The sequence below is a fragment of the Alligator sinensis genome, unplaced genomic scaffold, assembly GCF_000455745.1.
Source record: "Alligator sinensis unplaced genomic scaffold, ASM45574v1 scaffold469_1, whole genome shotgun sequence".
NCBI lineage: Eukaryota > Metazoa > Chordata > Crocodylia > Alligatoridae > Alligator > Alligator sinensis.
This window is the reverse complement of record NW_005841934.1, coordinates 3,705,715-3,706,405: the sequence shown is the minus strand read 5'-3', so window position 1 is coordinate 3,706,405 and position 691 is coordinate 3,705,715. Positions and strand designations below refer to the sequence as shown.

The 691-nt window shown below is 66.7% G+C and overlaps 1 protein-coding gene across 1 annotated transcript in view; it reads left to right on the top strand.

The window, feature by feature from the left end:
- Positions 1-691, top strand: part of DALRD3 (DALR anticodon binding domain containing 3) — a 5,723-nt gene that overhangs the window by 340 nt on the left and 4,692 nt on the right. Inside the window, exon 2 of the mRNA XM_014518007.2 lies at positions 311-420. Within this exon, the coding sequence (XP_014373493.1) occupies positions 311-420 (110 nt within the window). The remainder of the gene's footprint in view (positions 1-310; positions 421-691) is intronic.

Below are 691 nucleotides of genomic sequence, written 5' to 3'. Positions count from 1 at the left end.
GGCCCTCTCCCTGCCACTGCAGACAGTCAGCAGTTGGTCTGGCGTGAGCAGCATTCTCAGATCACCTCTTGGCTGTGGGTGGTGCAGAGAGCGCCGCACCTTTGCCGCAGGCTCCGGCAGGGAAGGGGGCCTGGAGGCCTTGGCAGCCACCTTGAACTCAGGGCAAGGGGCAGCTGTGTGTGTGTGTGGGTGTGCATGCACACGTGTGTGGGGGGGGTGCTTGCCCCAGCAGGTTCCCGTTTGCAGACGCACGTGCCTCTGCGGTAGAGGAAAGAGGAGCCGCTCCTTCGCCTTGTTCCTCTTTCGCCAGCGCACAACCCCGTCCTTCCCAGCCCGGAGCCCGACTCGGGACCACCGCCCCGGCTCCCCCCGCGCCCCGCCTCGGCCCCAGACAGCAGGAGCCTCAGTGAAACGGGTGCTGTAAGAGGCTGCCAATGCACAATAAAGCTTCTCCCTGCCTGCTCCTGACTGCTGTGGTCGCTGTTTGCTGCGGGCGGAGATGCCAGCAAGTTCCTTCTGCTTTTGTTTCTAACGGCTTCTCTGCGAGGATCTAGACCGGAGGCGGCCGCGCGAGCCCAGCCCGGAAATCCCCGGGTGCAGTGCCACGCCGCGCCGCGCGCATGACGGGCCTGCCCGATGCTGCCTGGGCCTGGCCTGGTGCCGCACCACGGCCTGGGCGTGCTCGGGGCAG